This window comes from Brugia malayi (genome assembly GCF_000002995.4).
Source record: "Brugia malayi strain FR3 genome assembly, contig: Bm_v4_Chr4_scaffold_001, whole genome shotgun sequence".
NCBI lineage: Eukaryota > Metazoa > Nematoda > Chromadorea > Rhabditida > Onchocercidae > Brugia > Brugia malayi.
This window is the reverse complement of record NW_025062478.1, coordinates 3,555,179-3,576,732: the sequence shown is the minus strand read 5'-3', so window position 1 is coordinate 3,576,732 and position 21,554 is coordinate 3,555,179. Positions and strand designations below refer to the sequence as shown.

The 21,554-nt window shown below is 25.2% G+C and overlaps 1 protein-coding gene across 1 annotated transcript; it reads right to left on the bottom strand.

Annotated features, from left to right (window-relative positions):
* Window positions 1–889: 889 nt before the first annotated feature.
* On the bottom strand, window positions 890–21,008 carry Bma-mrck-1 (Temporarily assigned gene name protein 59, putative; the record flags this gene model as incomplete). The annotated part of the gene is made up of 40 exons (XM_043081514.1): window positions 890–994; window positions 1,665–1,732; window positions 2,098–2,251; window positions 2,786–2,960; window positions 3,290–3,428; window positions 3,849–3,936; window positions 4,549–4,706; window positions 4,984–5,127; window positions 5,403–5,565; window positions 6,044–6,229; window positions 6,539–6,616; window positions 9,705–9,830; window positions 10,190–10,279; window positions 10,412–10,645; window positions 10,803–10,948; window positions 11,086–11,223; window positions 11,374–11,494; window positions 11,674–11,788; window positions 11,950–12,079; window positions 12,284–12,431; window positions 13,094–13,296; window positions 13,448–13,529; window positions 13,628–13,745; window positions 13,958–14,061; window positions 14,274–14,402; window positions 14,969–15,192; window positions 15,444–15,579; window positions 15,716–15,811; window positions 15,988–16,131; window positions 16,298–16,410; window positions 16,611–16,753; window positions 16,861–16,940; window positions 17,148–17,236; window positions 17,555–17,717; window positions 18,369–18,512; window positions 18,946–19,096; window positions 19,279–19,427; window positions 19,694–19,840; window positions 20,101–20,225; window positions 20,825–21,008. 40 exons carry the CDS (start codon window positions 21,006–21,008, stop codon window positions 890–892), a joined length of 5,430 nt encoding a protein of 1,809 aa, XP_042937448.1.
* Window positions 21,009–21,554: the final 546 nt, after the last annotated feature.

Sequence of the window (21,554 nt, the reverse complement as noted above, 5' to 3'; positions counted from 1 at the left end):
ATAATAAATAATAATTTCGTTTCTTTCATAGCAGCTAAAACAATTGATTAAATCACCAATAATAGTAATAATAATAATATAAAAATGACAATAATAGTAATAAGTAACTAGAATTATAGCATAAATTTAATAAAAGAACTACTAAACGATCCACTTGTACAATTCTCCCTCTTTATTTATTGTCAATATTTATTAAAAAAAAAAAAAAAAAAAGGAAGAAAAAAGAAAGGAAAAAGAAAGAAAGAAAACCTCCTTGTACCCGATAGTATGTACAATTAAAAATTTCCCGATATTCAAGAAATATACAAAGAGTAGATCGATATAAATTCCCCGGAAAAAAAATTTGAAAATTTGATATACAAACATTTCAAATGCTGATAATAATAGCATTCTCTATTCAACATAATATAATCACAACCAAAGCAAAATGATTAACGAAAAAAAAAAATGTCTGCCTATATGCTCATAAAAAAGAATTTTTAATCATAAAAGAATACAAATTTGCATATTTATGACGATATTTTTTGTAAACAATCGCAAATTTATTAATTAATTTTTCAAGAGAAAAAGAAAAAAAATTTATTGTAATGCAAACTTATATAAAATTCATATTCCTAAAATAAAAAATACTTCTGAGAGAAAGCATTAAATTGAAAGAAGAAATTTTAGTAAAAAAAAAATACATAACCTGTTATTTTATATAGGCATAACACAGCTTTAAAAAAATTTAAAAAGAAATGAAAATTCAATATTTTCAAATTTCATTACAAAATTATTATAAGTTCAATAATCATATACTTTCAAAAAAAATTTGTGTAACAATGAGCTGTTTTTTGAGAAAGTCAAACGCGTATGTAAGATAAAAAAAATTTATTTATAAAAATTGATACTATATACGAGCTACTTCATTTCGATTCGCTGCTGCTGATGCTTGGATTGTTGTTGCCATTTGTGAATTTGTTCTCATAGGACGTCGTATTTGTCCCGGATGTTCCTATAATGATGATACACTTTTAAATTGTTTAAATCCTAAATAAATTTGCAAAAAATGAAAATATTCCTATTTTAAAATTCGCATATATGCAAGAAACTACATATAAATTCTCACATATTATTTACAATTTTTTTTTTTTTTTTGGAAAATTTCAAAAGCTAAAAGAAATTCTATTGCCAAAGCTCAATCAACATGCAAATATATTCTTTTTTTTTTTACTAAAATTAATTTTCTTATACTTATAAAAATAATCATTAATTAGTCTCTTAAGTCGCCATGTATGATCAGATCGTTCATTTTTTTTTGCTCTTCTAAGATACCAGATTAACCTCATTAAAGAGTCACAGAGCTATCATAAAAATGGAAGAATGGAATGAATTTAACAGCATATACATTGAACTATGATCTATTTAATCATAAATTTTCAATGATTCAAATTTCAAATTTAATCAAACTACAAATTGTAAAAGATACTGTTTCTAAATGATTTCCTTTAATTTCAAGTTTTGCTAATTCAGAAAATCAAAAAAAAAAAAAAAAAAAAGAAAAAGGAAAAAGGGAAAAAAGCTTATTTCACTCGAAGTTAAATTTTAAATAGCTAAAAGGTTAAAGCAAATCATACCGCATAGAAAGCAAAATAAATAAGAGATAATTGATGCATGCAACATACCATAGTATGAATTTCTTGATTTGTTAATTGAGCTGTGCAAAGCATGCCATTACGTCCTAGCGAAGAACCTTAAGTTAACAAATTAATGAAAAGGAGAGAACAGAAGAAGAAGGAAAAACAGAAACAAAAATGAAACAAAACAAAAAAAAAAAAAAAAAAAAAAAAAAAGATCCTAAACTAATTTTCAAAATGAAAAAAAAAAAAAAAATAAAACAATGCAAATAAAAAATGTTGCATTTATAACGAATATATAAAGCCAATAATGTAACCATCACCAATCAATTTACGCCAATATTATATTAACTAGAAATAAAAGAATTATGAAAAAAAAAAAAAAAAAAACAAAGCTCATATATTATTTCTTTTTTTAAATATATTATGTAGCAATAAATTGATTAGTGTAATTTTTCTCGATGATAACTACAAAGCTTACCATCTGAGCTTTTGCTATGCGAACTCAATGGGCGTGTTTTTGATTGCATCAACTCAAAATCACGTCGAGAAATACTACTTAAAGTTTGCGTACCATGCAAATTAGTTGCTGTTGTACTGCCCGAACGCATTATTGGATTAATAAGTTGACGTACCTGTCAAATTTAGAATTAAATCGTTATCAGAGCACACCAAAAATAAATAAAAAATTAGATAGATTATAATTAGAATGAGTGAGTAAATGAGTAAAAAGTTAGTAAGATATTTGAAATAATGTCAAATTATATACAAGCATATATAATATTAATATTTTGTAGTAAATCGATAACTTACAAATAAATTTAAGTTAATGAAAAAATCGAAAATATCTGATGAAAAAAAAGATGAAAGTTGGAAATTCTCATAAAATCATAATGTTAATTATTTAAAGAAAGCAAATTATTTACTGAAAGAATAAAAAAACAAAACAACAACAATAACAACATGACTTCTGTTATTACTATACTAAAAACTTCAACATAACATGCTCATCATTTCACGATAAAATGCATACAGTAAGGATGTCATGCAAACAAAAAATCTAGGAAGAAATAATTACAGCTAAAAAGCAAGCTATATCATAAATAATACTAATAATCATATAACATTTTAAAGATTAATAAAATACATATTGATAAAAAATAGCACACCTTATCAGCAGCACCGGTTCCAACAGATGAACTACTTTGTGAATGAGTAGCAGAACCAAGTTGTTTTAAATCCATTAAATTTTGTAATTCCAATCCTGCTCCAGGACCCATATGAACGATATGAACAAAATCGGATGGACCACTAATTGGTAACTGGCTTCGACGATCAGCAATTCTACAAAAAAAAAAAAAAATTTAAAAAATGAAAAAATGACACTTTATTTATTTTTTGAAAAATATCCTTTTTTACAGCATCAATCGAGTGATTTTTTTTAGAGTTTAATAGATAAAGTATATATGCTCATAACTAAACAAAACTATAAAACAATACAGAAATCATTCATTTCGTCACATATCATATTATATTATCAAAAAAATATAATAAGAAATTGATCAAAGAAAGAAAAATTTTTTTTTGGAATGATTTAAAATTTAAAAAACTTTCAAATTTCATCCCACAGAGAATGTTGTAACAGTATTTTCGTTAAATCTCATAAAATATACCTTCCATGTCGATCATCATCACGTGATGTACGTATGGAGAATTTTCGTCGACGTTTTGCTGCCATACCTTTCAGTGAAAGTGCTGACGTATTCGAAACGCTGGACGATGTCCAAACCGGAATACTTACTGCATCTTCATCTATAAATTATTAACAATCAAATTAGTAAAAAAAAAAAAAAAAAATGAAGAAAGAATGAGAATGAGAGAAAAAGACAAAAGTAAGATAGAAGTATGAGCCAAATGGATAAAAAAATAAACATAATAACTAATGATTAATTAATTATGATAAACAATTATAAGATAGTTAATCGATATGATTCTAATAGAATGAATTTTTTTAATAACAATAATGAGCTAAAGCAATTCAAGCAGTTGAATAATGAGTATGTAAAGTATTAAGTAATAATTAAGCATGAAATAGTAAACAACAATTAGTGTAATTGCTTAATTTTACGGGATAAAAAAAACAGTTAGACTTCTTTCTTACTTTTTCGAAGGTATTATAATAATAAATCATTTATGACTTTATATAAAATGCAAATGAATATCGAATACTACCTGAGAGTACATCCGAAAGTAACACAACATATGGCATATCGTTTACCATGCACATTGTCAATAACCCGTTACTGGTTAATGGGAATGCCTAAAAGAGCAAAAAAAAATTATTTCATGTTTTAAATTGTAACATAAATTAAGTGAAATGCATATTTCATGCAAATATCATATAATATTTGTGCCATTAAGCAGCTATTAGATACAAATATTTGCAATTAATCTCTTTAATTCATCTATAATTCAGACTAAAAGTGAAATATATCCTTCCTAGAAGGTTATCAACAGATAGCTCATATCATATCATATTAGATTATTATCACAACAGATTGTCATTAGTAACATTAATAAAATAATATTTTCTTATTTCATAAACAAAAAGTGTTTTGGTACGAGAATTAAAAGATTAAGTTAAGTAGAAGTTTAAGATTTAAAAAATGTAAAAACATTATACTTTAATTTATAACTACTACAGATTTTATAGAAATGATATAATATTTATAGGAACTTATTGTATAATATGAAAAAAATCTGTACCTAAGCCTATTAAATAATCAAAATTGCAGTTTTGAAATTTTCAGAACCAAACAGTTCAAATAGTTTTAGATATTTGCACATAAAGCTGCACTCCATTGTTTCGTTTTTCAACAAAAAAAGCAACCTAATCTTACATTTAGTTTATAAATTTTTTTTTAAATAAAACCTTATTCAAATTGATAGTTTGAACCCATTCAGCACTATTCACATTGAAAACATCAATTTCATTAGCCGAATAAACACACAAATGTGGCATTATACAAACGAAACCACTCGATGATGCTTCGGCCGGAAACATCAATTCCTGTGAACGACATCGACGACCTGAAAGAGTATTGATTAAGAAAAAAAATTCCGAATTCCTTTAATTAACAATTAATTAACATAAAAATAATGAAAAACAATGTTTTTCCTAACAAATTTTTATCAACTACGATAAATCTCCATTTGATTGCCATTTAATTTTTGAATTACTTAAATCATATGGTTATGATCTAATTATAGTTACATGCATACTTCAACTATTCCCACAAATATTTCCATTATACAGGTAGGAATTTTTTTTAAATATTTTGATTTAAAAGACAAACTATAAATTTACCTTGCGCATCGACGTAAACACCAAGACGTGAGAATATCAAAAGAAATTCCTTCTGCTCATACCCGCTAACATTAATGATTAAGTGAGCATCGTATAATGTCTGATTAAGAAATTGAAGTGATGAATCTTCGAAATTCACCAGTGCTGAAATTTACGTGAAAAAAACTTGAATAAATATAATTGAACAACTGAATTAACATCATTCTTCTATGAGAATAATAATAGTTTAATTTTGGTTTTTTTATTCTTGAAATTAGACACACATTTTTATAAAACAAGGAGTATGAATAGCATTACATAAGACATTTTAAAAAATAAACAAATCAATTTTGATAAGAAATTAGAATTTCTTAAATCTCATTTAAAAAATTCAAAGTTTTTAATAATTTTCAAAAAAAAAAATGAAAAATAAGTTATACCGGTAGTAGTGTTATCTATGAGATCCCACATGCGAAAACCGGACGGATAACCAACGCATAGCTTACCACGCATTACCGTCATTGTTTGTGGTTGACCGGGCATTGCTAATTCTCGAACTTTTCGATGTCTTTTTTCACTTCGATCAATTTGGAAAACAAGCACCTTAAAAAAAAAAGCATGAAAATTACACAGTAATAAATTAGAAATGTTTAAATTTAAAAAATTTTCTTAAATTCAAATCTATCAAAACAATCTTCACTGAAAAAGCAATTTTCATTGAACAAAAATTTTGAAAGATTTAAAATACAGATAAAAAATTAATTTTTTTTCCAAGACATTTGAAAAATTTTCTAAAAATAAAATTTTCTTATTTTTTTAATTAAAATTTAAATAATTTAATAAAAAAAAATAAAGTGCCTTTGATATAAAGCATTATTACTCAAATATTAAGTAACATTCCTGTTCCTAAAAAGTTATTAAGAAATATTACTAAAACAAATCGCTCAAACCTCATTTATTTATTCCTGCATAAGATATCGATACCATAAAATATTATTAAGATTCTTAAATATGCTATTTAAATCTTAAATTATTTAATTAAATTTCTGATAGAAAAAAAAAAAAAAAAAAAAAACCATACCGATTTTTTTATCGCGACACAAAAATAATGGCATGGATCAATTGAACTACCGGCACCCACTGTCATCAAATGACAACCTTTTGTTTCTGCCACTTTAATCCATTTTAAATCACGTCCATCAAGCGCAGCCATTGGTATTAGACGAACATGGCGATCTTTTTGTGGACCAACTAATACCACGAATAGCTTTAAAATAAAATGTCAATAATTTCAAAAAGGAAGATAAAATTCCAAATATTTAAATCAAACACTTAAATATTTTATAAATTCTTTATTAATATTTCTATTCGACTGCAATTCATTCATCAGCTTTTCATTCTTATCATATCAACCGGAATCCGTATATTCATGCTATTTTCCGGTGACGAACATAATATTTTCACAAGTCAAAAATAATTAAGCTTGAAATATCTCAAAAAAAAAAAAAGAAAGCTCATAATGCTAACTTTCTAATTATTATACTTAAATTAGTTATCACTTTTTTTCAATAGTTACCTGCTCTTCCGCATTATACTCCACTCGTTCAACTGTCCGTTTATTATTTTCTTTCTCACCACCAACCATTGTTATTGACTGAAATCATTCCGGTAATTATAAATTCGTTTAAAATTAAGAATCAAAATTGTCAGAAAAAGTGAAAATTTACATATCTTTTTCAAATAAATTTAAAAACTATATAAAATCTCTTGTTTTCTCATTTATTCACTTCTACTTTTTGCAATCAATCGAATTTATTTTGTCGTTGAATAAAAGTAAATTTCAGTAAAGTAAGAAGCATTCATAGCCAATTACAGTTTAAGATATATGTATTACATGATGTAAAAAAAAATGAAAACAATTTTTGTTTTCTTTTTGAAACACAAAAATGAAAAAAAAAAAAAAAAATGAAACTCTAGTTCACATATTTAAGATTTATACCATAGAGTAATAACTCAATCCTTTTTTTTTTTTCATTATGTTTTCTTTCTTATCAAAAATTTGAATTCCTATTTTGCTCTATCTAATTCAAATTACAAAATTATCCTCAATATTTCGAAAAATCATAAAAACAAGATCATAAATGGAAAGAAAATTTTCAAAAAATTTAGCTTAATACTTATCAAATTTTAATCTAACTAATATTTCAACTTCACATCCAAATATAATCCATTATCTCTCATTTATCATTCAACGAAAATAGAAGTTACGATTAAATAAATCAATTCAAAACAGAAAAAAATCTATTCAATGAGAAAAAAGTAGCTTTTTTTTTTCTTAAAAAAAAAAGCAAATAATCTAAAATCTAAAGATGGTAACGATACAAGCAATTGGTGAAATGTATATTGAAATAACCGGTTTAATGGCTACTTTCTGGGCATGTAATATAGCAATGAAATATTTATATCAACAACATACAAATATCACATTCATTAACGAATTAATTACCGTTATGCTATGTTATATTGTAATACCATTCATTATGATTATTAATATTATTCATCCTAAATTTGCAAAATTATGGCGAAGATCAAAAACTTTACGAAATTCTAAAATTCTCCTCTTCACTATTACTGAAGTAAGTTCATTTCTTTTTTCTTTCTTTCTTACTTACAAAAATCTTTTTTCCTTAAATAAATATGAAATACTTTTTTTATATATGGAAATATATGAAAATATTTTAGTTATTATGAAAAAAAAAAACAAAAAAAAAAAAACAAAACAAAAAGAGAATTTTCTGCAGTTTCAAAACATATTCTCATATTTTCACTTTAAGAGAATTTTCTGCAGTTTCAAAACATATTCTCATATTTTCACTTTAAGATTAAAAAAAGCAATTAAAATTTGTCATATAAGAAATTGGTGAATAATTTAATCAAATGTTCTATTTAAATAAACAAAATAGTTAATTATGTAAGGAACAGAATCATTAATTAATTGATTTAAATTATTACGTAATGAATAAAATGACTAATTAATTGATTAAATTAATGAAATTATGAGTGAAAATGATAAAAGAAATTAAGGAAAGAGGAAACAATTCAGGATGATTATTAAGAAAAAGAGTTTCTGAAAGATTTGATTGAAACATATTTCGTGGAATAATATTTATGAAATTAACAAAAATAAAACAAAAATTTCTTGCAGGGTATTTTATCAGGTTATATCTTAAGTGACAGAGAATATTATCAAACACCACCCATTGTTTGGTTTGTACCATTAGGTATTGCATTTGCAACATATACAAAATATTTCAATATTGGAGCGTATGTTAATTTTTTTTTTACTACATTTATATTCCGCTTTACTATTTAATCTCAAAATGAAATTAATAAAAAATTTTGAAATTAATAAGTAAAAAGATAAATATAATAAATAAATGACAAAAAAAAAAAAAAATCACGCAAACAATAAAAGAAGATTTAATTATTCAAGTCCATTCAAGTTGGTAATTCAATTCAAAAGCAAATTAATTTTACTGTTTATTAATGTTCACGGAAATACTAGAGTTATTTCATAATCTAAATATAAATTAAATGCTTAAATCATAATTTACCGATTATTATATAATCAAAAATTCAGCGAAAAGCTATAAAAAATAAAATGAACAAATATTTGGATAAATTAAAGTGAAATATGTTAATGCAAAGCTTTTACAGTTATCTATCTCAACCTTCCATTTGATTTTATGTGATTTGTGCTTTTTTTAAAAATTTTTTTTTAAATAAAAAAAAAAAAACGAATAAATTAAACTGAAAATTTTTGTAGTTGTCCTGAAAAATTGCTAATTGTATCAGTTGGATTAGCTGCTATCAATCAATTACTCTTTGGACTAATTGTTGGAATTACATTCTCGTATTTATGCATTTCTGCTATTTATGTTATCATTGGATTTTTTGCTATGCAATTTTACATACAAAATTATCGTGCGGAAAAAGTAATTTTATCATATAATTTCCTAATAAAAGAAAGAAATATGATGAAAGGACAAAAAAAGATGAACAAAAATTTTGAGTAATAATAATAATAATAATAATAATTTTGCAACAGTATGTAGAGAAAATTGAATAGATTTATAGTATCTCAGTTTAGAATAATCATGTTAATATATATCGCTGGATTAGCTATAAAGTTTTAAAAAAATTTGAATAAATAGAGTTTTAGAAAAAAAAAATTGATGTTTAACAACATCAATTTTAAGGAATTGATGAGTATATGATTATAAATTGAAAAAGTTGAAAGGAAAAATAGAAAAAAAAATCACAGAAACACATTTGTAGAAAAAATTTCTTACAAATTCCAAGAAAAAAAAAAAAAAACAAAAACTTTTATGGTCAAATATTTTAAAAAAATGTAAAAATATTTCCTGAGATTTTTATAATTAATTACTTATGATATATTTTACAGTAATTATATTTGAATCTCAAATTTTTGTTGCAGAAATGGCATGAATTATATCAGATGTCATATATACTAGCTAATGTTTATGCAGAATTATTCATTAATTACATATTTGCTTATGGCTTTTAAAATTATTTTCATCTAGTCTTTTAGGCAAAAATAATTCATGTGAATATTAGCTGATAAAAGTTTTAGTTTTGAATGATTCAATTAAATACAATAAATTTGAATTTTATTTTTTTTAAATTATTGTAAAGAATGTAAAGAAAATAATTAGAAATACCTCACGATCTAAGTCAACCGCATATAAACCATAATCTGTAAAACCCATCACAATTTTGCTTTTATCTATAATTGCAGCACATTGCGCATTACGAAGCTCACGAAATGTTATCGAATCAAACACTTCCTAAATTTCAATTTTTATTTGAATTCGAAACAATTTAAAGAATCTAAAATGTTGATTTAGTTTTTAAAATATAATTTTCCATAAATATTTATAATTGGAACATTATATGAGGAAGAAAATAATGAAATTATTACTGAAACCATTAAAAGAAATAATTTTATTTATGCCTATAATAGAGACTAAAATTTCACATTAGAAAAAATACAAAATGCCTCAAAAATTGGAATCCATACCTTAAATTATGATGGAATTCGACAAAAAACAGTCATAATTTATCAACATAAAAGACTAAAATTACACTTAAAAATTTACGAGAATGATATCTGTAAATTCTTTTAATATTGCTTAATAATACTTACTTTGACTGTAAAAGCACTCTTATCGACGAGTTTTGTTCGACGTAGAAGACTTTTTAATTCATTTAATGCAATTACCCATTTTGTTTTTTCCTGAAAAATTAAATTTGAATGGTATGGAAATAATAATTTTAATATTATCATAATTATTGAACCTAAACTTCAAAAACTTCAGAGATGCATATGATTATAAGAAAAAAAAAAAAAAAACTAATTTCAATTTACTTCATGATTATCTGCCATGAGAAGAGTATATTGTCGTGAAACAGGTCCTTCTGATGTAGCACTACCGCTACTTGATGTTGATCCCGTTGTATTAATACCCGATGTTGGTAGTGTACCATGAATTTGACTTGTTGTTATTCGAAATATTTTTGGTAAATCAGACTTTGATGCATGAATAACATCAGCTTCTGTAACACCTGTTACTGTGAAATCCGTATCACGCATATCCAAAACCTGAAACAAAAAAAAAAGTTGCCGAATTCTATCATAACTTAATAATTTGAACGATTAAAATTTCTAAAACGTATAAAAATGAATTCTTATCTAATTTTAAAATTTTTGAAAAGTAAAATTAAAATTAGATTCTAGAAATAAAAGTCAGTACAGACACCTGTCTAATAACTGGATGAATATCGATCGCTTTCCCATGTTTGTCTGTGCTACAATCATACAGATACAGTTTAAAATCACATACAACAACATAAGTCGATTGCCAACCTCGTTTAACTCCCGACGGTTTCGGTGTTTTAACTAATCCTGAAATGAAATTCATAAAGTTACCACAACCATAACAAATAATAAAATGAATAATCGTCTCAAGTTAAGTTAAAAAATACTTTGTCTCTCACAAAATATACAATATATAGTTCAAAAAAAAAAGTATTTAAAATTACCTTCATAAGCAGTGCCTGTACCTCTCTGCGGATCAATGCCTAATGGTCTCCTTGCTTCCGGTGGAACTGGACAAACTAACGGTACTTTCGGTAAACAAGCAACATGACAAGCATACTGACAATCTTGACAAAATAGTCCTAAAGAACTACGAAAGAGTTAAGTTCGTCGAAGTATTTTTATTTTGATTGACTCGAAGTTGATTAAAACTAAAGTTCTAGAAATCAATATCAATCTAATTATATTGTAAACAACATCGAATCTGCAAAATGATTTATAAAAAAACTAACCTTGCCGATCTAAACCAATCAAAATTGACGTACAGTAAGCACATTTCGATGGTATTTGCAAGTGTATATGAGAGAACCGATGACCTTTACCATTTAATGCATTATTTAAAGTTTGAATAACCTAAAATAGAAAAATGAAAATTTAGAAGAATTAGAGTAGATTATTCCGATAATCTAATAATGGAATGCACTCGTTTTTTTTTTTTTTTTTTATTTCAATCTATAAAAATTTGTTTAGTTAAGTCAAACAATTAAAATAAATTGAAGAGAAACAAACTAAAATAACTACAAATAACCAACTTTTGGACTGGCACCTCGTCCCTGTGTACCCATAACCAATGTCGAAGCAGTACTTGGTGTTGGCGTAAGAACTCTAGTATTCTCATAAGTTGGAGGTGATACAGGTGAAGAAGTGCTACAAATTTACATGAAATTTAAATTACAATAAGTGATTTAATAGTAATAATCTTTTCTTCCTTTTTTCCTCTTTTTCATCTTTCGATTTTTCAAGATGCCAAAATAAAAGTTATATTAATGCCTAGTAATTTTGAGCAGTTGAAGAAAAATCAGTTGTACCTATTAAAAGATTGCTGTTTCAGTTGTTGATGTCGTTTCAATGAACTATTCGAAATTTCATAATCACTTCCATTTGCTGGTGAAGAAGCGCTATCAAAACTCTCGCGATATACCATTGAAACATTTTGAACTGAAATTAAAATAATTGATTAAAATGTTAAGAAAAATGTAATAAGGCCTTAATAAAAATAACAAGAATAAATCAGTGGAAAGATGAAATGAAATAATTTATTCCAGAGAGCATTTTTGATCTTTTCCTAAGCACTGATTTATTGTCGTATCTCGTAGATTAGATAAACTACAATCAAAATTGTAAAAAATAAAATTCCTCTACCTGTTGATAATCTATCATTGTTAACATCACCAACAACGCTAAAAAAAGAGCTACTCTGATCAGGATAATTAGAGTGCTGTCCTAAAATACGAGATAGTTGCTCCTTTTCTTCAGTTAGACGTTCAATTTCACGATTTTGCTCAGCAATCTGAAATGATATGAATTGAGTTTTCACTCAGTCAACTGTAAAAATTATTTTTATTTCTGATTTAGGAGCAATTTTTCTTTTCTGCTTTTTTTCTGATATTTTCATTTCTGATCTAAAAAATTGAACAAGTTACTCGATAATCTTTGTAATTATCGTTACATAAAATTTTAATCGTTCTCAATTATACATTTTTTCAAAATTATAATACATAGATCAATGCTGCTTCGATCAAAGTGACTACAAGGTAAAATTCTTCGAAGGTAATATATTCACTGGTTTAATTCTCTCAATTTTAAGTCACTTCCAGAATCAGATTTCCTGATCTCTTGATAAGACGAAGCAATAATTCACCACTTTCAATGTTTAAACTAATATCTATTGCTGAATCCGACCAAACAAGTTCGATTTTCAAAATTTTCACATAAGAATCGAAACGCGTTTTATGCGCTTAATTTTGAAAAATTTAATTTATGTTGGAAATTTTATATTCTTTTAAAAAGGAAAATATAAATTCGACTCCTTTTCTTTTTTCAGAACACTGTTCTGCTACCGAAGTTCATTAAATTTTCTTATATTTATGATAAATACATTCTAATTCAACTATAGATATAACTTTGACTTATTTTATCATTTTATTCCACCAATTAAAATTTCAACATAACCTGTTTATCAGATTCATCTAAACGTTGTTTGGTGGCTAAATAAGCAGATCGAATCTTTTTCAACTCTTCCAAAAGCTGTTGTTTAGCGCGTATTTCTGATTGTAAAGCTTGTTGAGCTTCTAGGAGTTCAATTTTTGTTTGCTTATTAACACGTCGTGATCCCCAGCCACCTCGTTCCTGTCCACTTACTGCTACTGGAATTCCTACAATACATACATTTCAACTTTTTTCCATCATTCTTTCATTTATATTCAAATTACAGTTAAAAACATTGTTGTAAATAGTTAGAGAATTTCAAGTTTAATTTTAATAAAAAAAACATAACAATAATAAAATTCAAATAATTATAAATACCATTTGAATAAGCATTATTTGCTGATGATGATTGCTGTATTTTGAGCGATTCCACATCGCCGTGTAAGCGAGTTGCCAAATTCTGAAATTTGAAATTAACCATAAAACAAAATGAAGAGAATATTTGAAAATTTCAACTACCACAAGGAAATTTAACATTTTTAAGGAGGCAATTGTTACCTGCAGTGAATCTCTTGCATCTTTTTCATCACTAACCCATTGTAATAATTCCTGAAGTTGACTTTCAGTAAGACCGGATGTGTTAGGAAATGGAAGTGTTGTTGAAAGTCTCGATTTGCTGGAAAAGAATTGTAATGAAATTTTAACAAATATAAAAGTTTCAAATCAGTTTAATAAAATAAGTAAATCTCTAGTCACATCTAGAAACTTCATTAAAAATGTAATCTTTTGAAATTTCATATGCTAGAATCATCTATCTATCTAAGATGATTGAAAAAGCTATGTATTTTTAAATAACAAAATATTTAAAGACTACCGAAAAAAACTTACATTTCCGACTGCAACTTGTTCATATCATTTCTCAATTCATCATTCTCTATACCAAGTCGAGAATTCTCGCCTTCTAATAATTTTAATCTTCTTTCATAAAGATTCTGTAAATGAAGTATTCTCAAATAAACATAAATACTGCAATCGAAATAACAATACAGTTGAGTTTCTATATCGGTGATAAAGAAATTGCATAATTTATTCAGTAATAAATATCATTCTACTCAACAAAATTGTAAAATCTAGAACAAACTTTAAAATATACAAAAACTGTTTCCAAAAATTTCTAATTTTTTCTAAGAAAAAAAGTACAAACTTCGATGCTAACTATTTGTTCCTCGTGTTTTGTACGCCATTCTGTTCTCTCCTCATCCTGCTTTTCTTTCAACTTCACTAATTCCTTTTGCTGCTGATCCAAACTATTCTGTAGATCAACCATTTGTGACTGCAAATTATAACATTTTCTAAAACTAAAACAAAATAAAATATAACGAAATTCTAATGAATTTGAAAATCAAATTTGAATTCATGTATTTGAATAATTGCTTGAAAAACAAAAAGAATATTTTCGAATAAAACAACAGATGGATTCATGCTAAATTCAATGCTAAAAGTTGTATTTTTTGAATCTGTAAAAAATGACGATGAAAATCATTAATAAATTATTTGTCCCTGTGAAATGCTAAAGCAATTTGATCACAAAAAAAAAAAAAAAAAAAAAAAACACAAATATTGATAAACCGATTTTGATTCATCACATAAAAATCATCATATATTCATATTTGCACCTAATTACAATTTACTCTCTGATCCTTTCAATTTGTATAATTCTAATGTGCAAATTATAAGGTCACTGCTTTTCTAATTTATCTCCCGAACACTGTCACGTATATATGTGAAAATTATTTGTTAACCATGACCTGCTTTTCATACCAATCAAAATTATCCATCAAATGTTCGATAAAAAATACATATACATATATATTCGATATTACTGGAAACAATACAAACCTTCCAATACTCCACTGTTTGTTGACGTTTTTTCTCTTCTGAATCAACCATTTCTGCGTAACGTACGTTTACTTTTTGCAATTCAGAAGTTAGTCGTGCAACCTCTTCACTTTCAGTTTTCGATTCTTGTGATGCAAGTTTTGTTTGTAATGTTTCACGTAGCAGACGTTCACTTGACAAATCTTGATGGGCACGTTCTGCTGTTGCTTCCACTTCTTTTCGAACTGTAATTGACATTTTGATCTGTTACGTACAACATTTTCAGAAAAAAAAAAAAAAAAAACTAATCAAGAATTTTTTATTGCTGATTTTGAAAAAAAACTGTGGAAGTTTCATTATGAAGTATATCATAAACAGAAAGTTAAACATAGACTACTCATAATATGCTCAAATTGAAAATATTTCCCCTAAAGGAAACATAGATGCAAGTTGACTTTTTAAAAAAAAAAATTCTGAATTTTTTAATTAAATTAACCATTTTCAAGCTTTCGAAGCTCCAGTTTAAATGCATCCAATTTTTGGTGCAACTGAAAAAGTTCTGATTCACGTTCCTTCGCTAATTTTTCCGAACGTTTCAGTTTATCTCTTTCATCTAATAATGCCGTATTAAGCTGTAAATAAGAAACGATCAAATTATACATCCTGAAAAAAAAAAAAAAAGAAAGAAAGCAATAAATAACTGATCTATCATTAATCAAGAAATAAGATTAAAAAGCTAAAGAAACTAATCAATATTAGAAAATCTACTTCATCGTAATCTTGTTTAGCCAAATCTCGATGCTTCACAGCTTCTTTCAATTCTCTTGTTTGTATTGTTAGCCTTTCAAATGTTTCCTCCAAATCCTGAGAATTAAATAAGATATTAAAAGCAAACAGAATTCACATGCAAATAATGTTATTTCAGAGTTTAACTAGCATATAGTCTGAATCGATTAAAAAGTTAACGTTAAAAAAAGGTTCAAGTTTTTTTTTTTTTTTTTTAAAAAAGTTAAAAATTCTAAGTAAATTAATAGCAATACCCGTTGCAAATCTTGCTTATCCAGAATTAATTGTCGATTCTTTTCTTTCAGTTCTTTCATTTTCTTTTCCAATTCTTCTTGATTTGAATCTTTTGCTGGTCTCAACGATGAATTGTTTTCTTCTGCTAAGCGTTTTTTTAAAATCTATAATAAGACAAAAATAGAAAAATATTATTTAAATTATGTTTTGGCAACATTCCTCTAATTTACTTTTTAATGATTAAATTCAATAGAAAAAAAAAAATGAAAAATCAATTTTTTGAAAGAATCAACAAACATGCAAACAACTATTACAGTAAATTAATATCACCTGAACTTCATCCTTCAATTGTGCTATTGTTTGTTCATATTTAATTGAATCATTCATTGCTTCACCATCAGGTGCTGAACCATGAAAACGTGTCTGTATCAGACGATTTGCTTCTATAAATCAAGAATGTTAAATTTAATTTAATTTCATTTTGAAACGATTTTTATATAGTCTAAAATAAGGAGTATTTTTTGAATTAACATTTTATTTGATGAAAAAAAGATTAGTGAATGAATTAATTTATCCATCATATAGTGTCATAATTAACAATCTAATTTAAAATGAATAGTAAAAAAAAAAAGAATTAATAAACCTTGAAATTTTCGAGAAAGTTCTGTCCTTTCTTGTTCAAGTCTTTGTATTCGTCTTTCATATGCTTCAGCTGTTAAAGCTGGTAATGAATCAGCACTTGAATCTAAGCCTGATAACGATAAACTTTTGCAATCCGACATCATGCTATAATACATATAATTTTATTTACATTTGTATTATTTAACATTATATACAAATTGTTCAAAAAAAGAAAAAAAATATATAAAATATTAAAAAATACATAATAATACCTGTCATGAGTATAAGTAAATCCTATAAAGGGTAAATGATGACCAGTAAATGGTGCGGTAACATTGGGTGGTTTCGTATCCTATAAATAATTTAATCTAAAATACTTAAAAAAGAAAACAAAAAGCAAGTGCTATAACTGAGTGCTTCAAAAAAAAAAAAAAAAAAAAAGCAATCAACAATGAAATTCGAAATTAAATAAAATTCTTAAATTATGCAAAAAAAAATTTAACTCAACTCTAGGAATAACACTTTTAATGTTAAAAAAAAGAAAAAAAAAAAAACTTACACAAGGTGTGAAATCGGGTGAACATGCTTCTACATCGAAATTTGATGTATCCGTTGGGCTTGATACTTCGGGACGATATGGTGTATCCACTACAAATAATCGTTAATTGTATGATAGAAATGAACTGCATTGCTTTGAATTAAATTGCACTACGATAAGGATAAGAAAAGAATAAGAGAAAAGCTTATGAGAAATAAAATGAGACGAAATAACAAATTTTAAATTGAGATTTACTATCATTAATGATCAATTGAAGGATAAAAAATCATTTCACTTTGTCAAGGGAAAAAATATGAAGACGAAGTTTTCTTTCTTTTTTCCTTCAAAAAGAGTATAATTAAATAAAAATTTCAACAATTTATAATACAGAAATAGATAAGACAAAAAAAAGTAACAATAATACTTACTTTCACGTATTGCTTCCCAATCAATCCCTTCAAAAAATGGATGCGATGCAAAATCAACAAAACCATTTTGACCAAGACGTGTTTCACGTGGACAAATTAGTCGCTTCATCAAATCTTTCGCTTCTTCCGAAATATCAATGTCATCCGGAAAATCCAACATTTCCTAAAATAATCACAAATTCTAGGTTTAAAAAAAAAAAGGAAAATTAGAAAAAAAATGTTATGTGATTAATTTCATTCAAAAACACAATTTTTACTTTAGAAAATAAAAATTTTTAATACTGGATAAGAAAGATAAATGAATTTTTAGCTGAGTTAAGAAGAAAACGAAAATAATGATAGAATAAAAGCAGAAAAGAAAAATTATATTAATAAATTTAGCACTCGAATTTCATCATCCTTTCAATTTTCATTCTGATTATATTAATAAATTGATACAAAATCATAGTTATTAAAGAAAAGAAAACGAAAGCAAAAATAAATTGTATTGATGAGAAAAGTATAAAATAATATTTACTCATTACTTCATTCATAATATTCAATCATTTGTGCATTAATGCGTAAATGCCAACAATATTCAATTTATAATATTTTGAAAAGATTTCACAATATATTTGATAATAGGATATAACTATTTAAACTATGAATAAAATATTCTGATTTAAAATCTATTACAATAATTAAATGTTGAAAATTTTTCAAAGTTTAAATTCCACAAAAAAAAAAAACCGCATACTAATTAAGTACAAAATAAATTAAATAATAAATGAATATTATATTAAAACAGATTTTTTTCTAGAAAAAGAAAATAAACCTGATGACTCATAATTTTTCCATATGTTTCCACCAAACTTTCAGCATAAAATGGAGCAACACCATAAAGCATTTCATACATACATATACCAAGTGACCACCAATCACATTCTGCACCATAACGTCCACGGCCATCTTCCATTGCCTAAAAAAAAAAAAAAAAAAAAAAAAAAACAATGTCAATCAAATATCATAAAAATCTAAGTTTGAATAATCTTTACTTACAAAACATTTTTACGCAATTTTTCATTTCAAATAAGGTGACAAAGTTTTACATTAACTTTCCTATATCTATAATATTTAAACATTAATAATTTACTCCTAATATTTTATTTCAAAGTGAAAATTTTTACAATATTTTAAATTTTACATAATTATCAAAAGTTAAAATTTTCGTTGCATATTATGATAAAATCACTTTACTTATTCATATAATTAACAGATAGCGGGTATCTTCAATAAATATATGATAGAACAAATCAATATAAAATTACTTTTTTTTTCGCTTATCAATTCTCAATGATTTTTTCATAAATCACATTGATGAGTACTATTCTATTTTTATCAATAAAACTAACTCGTAGTATTTCTGGTGATATATAATCCGGTGTACCAACAGCAACATTAGAATGAACAGTTCCATCAGGAAGTAATTTCAAACAACTGCCGAAATCAGCTAAACGAATATGACCATTGATATCTAGCAATACGTTATCTGGTTTAATATCTCTGCAAAATTAATATTAAATTTAATAGTTTCAATAAAAAATAATATTAAATATTCAATGCTTTCCTTTATATAGTTCATTTTTTTTCTGCAATTTAAGATTTTAAAAAAAAAAAAAAAAAAAGCAAGCAAATGATGATAAGAATAATAAAAAACACCTGTGCAAAATAAAACATCTACATACCTGTGTACATATCCTAATCGATGAACAGAATCAATAGCAAGTACCATTTCAGCAACATAAAATCGTGCCATATCTTCTGGTATTCGTACTTCAAATTTTGACAATAATGTTAATAAATCACCACCCACATAATAATCCATTATCAAATACTGTAAAATATAAAACTCAAATGTAATTGTATGTCTATTTATAAATGTTTATATGTAATTTATTTACAATTCCCTAAATACAACATGAAATGCAAATATAATATGAAAACATGAAACATCAAAGGATCATTTATCAAATGAGATAAATAATAATGAAAGCATGATTAATACAAAAGGATTTCATTTTAATATATTACTTGTCCCTAAATTGTTCATTAATCATTTGCTTAAATTTAATTCCATCTAAATCCTCAAACTAAACCAACCAAATTTCGCTCATCTTGAAAAGCATAATGCAAATTAGTTATCCATCGGCGATCACCATGTACCAAGACATCTCGTTCCTCTCGAAAACATGCTGTCTCGGCTCGTTTTAACATTTCCCATTTGTTTAGTATTTTCATCGCATATACCTAAAGACAAAGGTTAAAAAAAAAAAAAAGTATATTTAATATTTTATTTCAACTTTTTTTTGATATTAGGAAAATAATCACATATTAAATTTGAAATTGAAATTCTTAGTCTAATTGAAGAATTAATTTTATTAATTAAAATGCATAAGAATGAATTTAATGGATTTTGATAAAAGACCAAAACAAGAAAATTTTCAAAATTTCCTTCTAAAATACAAAATTGACTTTACACTTTATCTTATACACATCAAATGATTTACCCTTTCGGTATTGCGCATTCGCACAACAGCTACTTCGCCAAATGCACCACGTCCGATTACTTTCAGTACTTCGAAATCTTCTCGACATAACCGTAATGCTTTCGCTTTTACTATCACTGGTTTTACTAAAAGAAAGTTAAAATATAATTTTATTTTATTAAATTAATATTTCAGAATTTTTAAAATTAAAATTCATCCCATCATTGATCTATTTCATCATTTTCAGTTAATATTATCATCTTTAAATACAACACTTTATTGAGTTTCGTAGATAATTGTTAGCATAAATCATTTAATTTGATGTCATCTTACACTGCCACTTTTTAATGTGAAAGAAAGGAAAACATTAAGAATATCCAAACATTTCAATTCAACATGAGGTAAAATATTATTAATCACTTATACTAACAGACTTTATAATGATCTAAAATTATTCAAACAACTAAAAAAATGAAAAAAGAAAAAAAAAATTAAAATCTTAAATTTAAAGTTTCACATTTGTTTGTAATACAAGATCAATATTATCAAGATTACAATATGATGATTCAATTCTTAATCTATTTAGTCATATATTACATTAAAATATTAAATTTATGGAAATTAAAACACAAATCTATTCAATAACTATTTAAATTAAAATTTCTCAATTAAATTCTTAATCATAAGCTATATTACATGGTTTCTTTTTCTTTCTAATTAAAATAAAATAAAATATAAAACTAACCATATTCAACAAAATCGGCAATATTTTTCTCCTTACGTAATGTTGAACTACAGCATTCATCAAATAAGCATATAAGAGCATCCAATAATGATTCAATGGAAAAAACATCTTCACCACGTGAAACGTTCAAATAACACTGTTCTAGTTGTTTCAAACGTGTTGAACCAGCTTCACGTAATGACATTGTTTACGTTCAAGACTTCCGTCAAACTACACCTTCTCGTAACACTGCAATAATAATAGTAATAAATAAACTAGAAATTTTTCAAAAAAAAAAAAAAGAGAATTAACAATATATCATGTATATTCGGAAAAGTTAAATATGATAAATCTCAAGAAAAAAAAATTCTTTACATTTAATAATATTATTTAATTAAAATTTATTAATTAATTATGTAGAAGAATCTAATTAGCACTAAAAACTAATAAGAATAAATGTTATGATTTAAGTATTGGTGAAATATTTAATGAAGAAAAACAAAAAGAAATCATTTAGTTAAGTAGCAATTATATTGCACTTTTTTCTCTCAAATTAAAATAAAACATTAGCTTATCCAATCTCAGTTAACATTTCATATGTAAATTATAAAACTTTCGTCCGACAAAGCAAAATATTCTTTATTCGAATTATTTATAACAATTATTCAAATTTATTATATCTATGTTCACTTTTTACTTACTAATTACTTCATTTCTTGCATATATCATATAAAAAAAAAAAAGAGAAACG